The sequence below is a fragment of the Rutidosis leptorrhynchoides genome, chromosome 3 (genome assembly GCF_046630445.1).
Source record: "Rutidosis leptorrhynchoides isolate AG116_Rl617_1_P2 chromosome 3, CSIRO_AGI_Rlap_v1, whole genome shotgun sequence".
Classification (NCBI taxonomy): Eukaryota; Viridiplantae; Streptophyta; class Magnoliopsida; order Asterales; family Asteraceae; genus Rutidosis; species Rutidosis leptorrhynchoides.
Genome location: NC_092335.1, coordinates 685,716,943 through 685,720,198, shown reverse-complemented (window position 1 = coordinate 685,720,198; position 3,256 = coordinate 685,716,943). Strand labels below are relative to the sequence as shown.

Sequence of the window (3,256 nt, the reverse complement as noted above, 5' to 3'; positions counted from 1 at the left end):
AATAAATTTAATAGTTAACATTTAAAAAATAAATAAATGCAATAAATTGCAATGAAATCTTTTTAAAATCGTTCACACAACGTGATTACAGAAATGAAGAACTGAGCGTCACTCACTTTCACCTCATCAGATTTTTCATGAAGATTACACAAAAACTCGTCAAATAAGGGGAGAAATGAACATGTTCATACCAAAAAGAACATAAAAAAGAAGCTAGTGAACCCTAGTGGTCTAGTGGTTCACCCCTTTGCACTTGTGCATTGAGATGAGATGGGGATGTCTCAAGTTCGAGTCTCTCTCCATTAAAAATATCCGTCGGATTTATTTCCTGAAGCCGGATTGCTCTGGGGAAGGTTTTATCGACCCGTATTCAGGACTCAGGTCCGACCGCCTGCCCCTCGGGATGGTTTAAGGTTAGGATCTATGTAATGCGGTTCGGGTTTCCTGCCTGAAAGCACGTGCGTGCGTGACAAATGAGAGTATTCGATGGCAACAACTTGTCTTTAAAAAAGAAAAAAGAAAACTAGCTAGCTAGCGTCACAATATGATTTTTTAAACCGCAACAACATAAAATTACAATTGTTCATCACGAGATTCGAACGCACAACTTCAAAGTTGCACAACTTCAAAGTTGACGTTATACCAACCAGCCTCACTATTGATTGTTTCTATTACAAATTACTTCCAAAGATCTGTCCCAAAACCAGATAGAAGAAGCCCAGATCGTTAACATATTGAAATACGAAAAAACCGAAAAAAAATTGTATTCAATAATTAACTTGGCGATATTTGAATCTAGTAACCCATATGTTTTGGTAGTGAAATTCAATAATTAACTTGAGACAAAAATGAATTATCAATTTACGTACGCTAGCTTTAACATAAATCTAGTTGCCATTTTGAACTTTATGCAAATTTTGTATGATTCTTCGAGTTCTATTAGCAAATTAACCACATCGAGTGTTAATTTTTGCAGCTAAAATCTCATGTAATAACAATCTATACATTGACAACTCAAAATAAAACTAAACAATCATCAATACAAATCAAAATGTCATATATATAACTATAAAGAAAAAATACTCCTCGTGATCTGGAGCTTGATCCTTTATATAAAACGAAAAAACCAAGCCCTCAATGTACATATATATCATTCATAACATTGAATGATATTTATAAAAAAATTGAGGGAGAGGAATCAACTTACACAACCTAATTAAATAACTGCCCCGTATACCAAATGATCCACCTCTATGTATGCATCCATCTTGAACCTCGTAATAATCATGTTCCTCTTTTTTTTCAATCACTCACATCATGATCCAAATGCAATTTGTATATGTACCCAATCTGTTCATCCCAAAATGACTGATTTAGAGTTTAGGTTTTCGAGTTTAAGAATCTTCTGGAAGAGCGGCCAAACATCTGGTCTAGTAGGACGACAAGTGCCATCGCAATAGTGGGGTCTATTTCCGGTTGAACAATTAGACGAAAAACATCTCCACCAAACGCAACACCTCCTACGGCTTCCTTACGCTTTATTTCAGCTACACGCCGACGCTTGTCATCGTACACGACACAACATCTTTGTGCGTAAGATCCTTCAATCTCGTACGCTACGTTCCTTTTGTTACCATTCTTCGGTGATCTTGGTGACCCGATTGTAGTGCTAACATGAGCTAGTGACTTTGCGTTTAAGAAGTTTACGTGTTTCGTTGCTGAGAAACGTGAGTTCCTCGTGTTTTCTCCATCGTAAACTAGCCAACTATCCGATAGACTTAACCTCTGTAGAAATCAAAAAAATATTCACATTAGCCACTAAAAAAAACGACTAAGAATTCAGTATATATAAATTACGTTAAGTGAATCTAACTGATTCGCTGCGTCTTTGTAACGTCCCTCATGATATAATACGTTACAAAAAGCAGTGAATCAGTTTGGCACAACATCTTTTTCAAATGAATATAACTTTTTACATCGGTTTTAAAATACGTAAAAAAAAGTTAAATTCACGTGAAAAAATTAACCGCTTCATTATTTCTTTAACGTAATGTAAAATTCCGAATCATCATCATAAAAAGAGCGACTCGATGTTAACTAATTCACATTTTTGCATACAAATATTCAAGTTCTTGATGGATCCTAAATAAATTTAGGTCTAAATACCTTGCGACGAATAGTCAGTAGCGAGTGACCGGCACAATCCATGAGAACGACTTCGGCCTTATTGCTAGAAGCGTAATTATCGACTCGAAAAACGAGGTTTCCTTTAGTATCGTAAACTGTAAATCCATCACAATTGAACAACAAAGATTTCTTCCAAACGGTGAGGATAACGGGGTTAACATTTCGGCCAGCGGTTGAGGATTCACTGAAGAAACGTTGCCGGTCTGAAGTAACAAGAGGTGGTAGAACAGTCTTGGGGTATACTTTTGTCATTTCACTAAACTGTAAGGGCTGTTTGTGTAAGTTTAGAGAGAAAGACAGAAAATCGAAACTATAGATGTGTTTTCTAGTGGTGTTAGAATGTTGATCCTAAATTTAAGGTGGTGTGATGAAGGGGTCTTTATAGTATTGATGCGTATGTTCTCTAATGACGAAAATACCCTAACATAATCTAAATGATAGAAAATGATGTAATTATAAATTGAGGAAATGTGGGCGGTAATGTCAAAGCGTGTTTTCCACTCGCATACTTTTTTTTTCTAACGATTAGAATTTTTAACCCTAGTTACCGTTTATAAATATAATATTGTATATAAATATATTTTATATATTTATTGATTATTTTTATTTTTTATTATACATGAACTATTCTTTGAACAGTAGTTCGCAATCATACAAGGGGACTAAATCACTCACGCGCATTCATCTCTCGCAGCGCATATACACACCCCATATGATGCCTAAGAGGAAATTCAACTCAATCGAGGGCATGAGCGGTAAAACCCTCCCCCACTGCCCCGTAACGCGATGTGTATAAGGCACCATGTGTGAAATTCAATGGTTAAGAGACAACTTTGTGCAATGTTGTACCCCACGAGAGTTAAACTCCCGACCTCTCGCTAAGAGAGGTATGCTACTACCACATAAGCTACAACACAATGTTTAGTTATACATTAACTTTAAAACAAAATTATAAAATTGTTCGTATACTCTCTTCATTTCAGTTTTATTGTCATAGACAAAATACAAACGAAATGATCGATGAGGTTAAAAGAAGAAGAAAAAGTCTTTGATTTTCAAGGCGGATTTT

The 3,256-nt window shown here is 35.6% G+C and overlaps 1 protein-coding gene across 1 annotated transcript; it reads right to left on the bottom strand.

Annotated features, from left to right (window-relative positions):
* Positions 1-875: 875 nt before the first annotated feature.
* LOC139899466 (protein LURP-one-related 8-like) lies at positions 876-2,526 on the bottom strand. The gene is made up of 2 exons (XM_071882292.1): positions 2,167-2,526; positions 876-1,785 (listed from the first exon to the last, which is right to left on the bottom strand). Exons 1-2 carry the CDS (start codon positions 2,437-2,439, stop codon positions 1,381-1,383), a joined length of 678 nt encoding a protein of 225 aa, XP_071738393.1. The 5' UTR covers positions 2,440-2,526; the 3' UTR covers positions 876-1,380.
* Between the last annotated feature and the right edge of the window lie 730 nt (positions 2,527-3,256).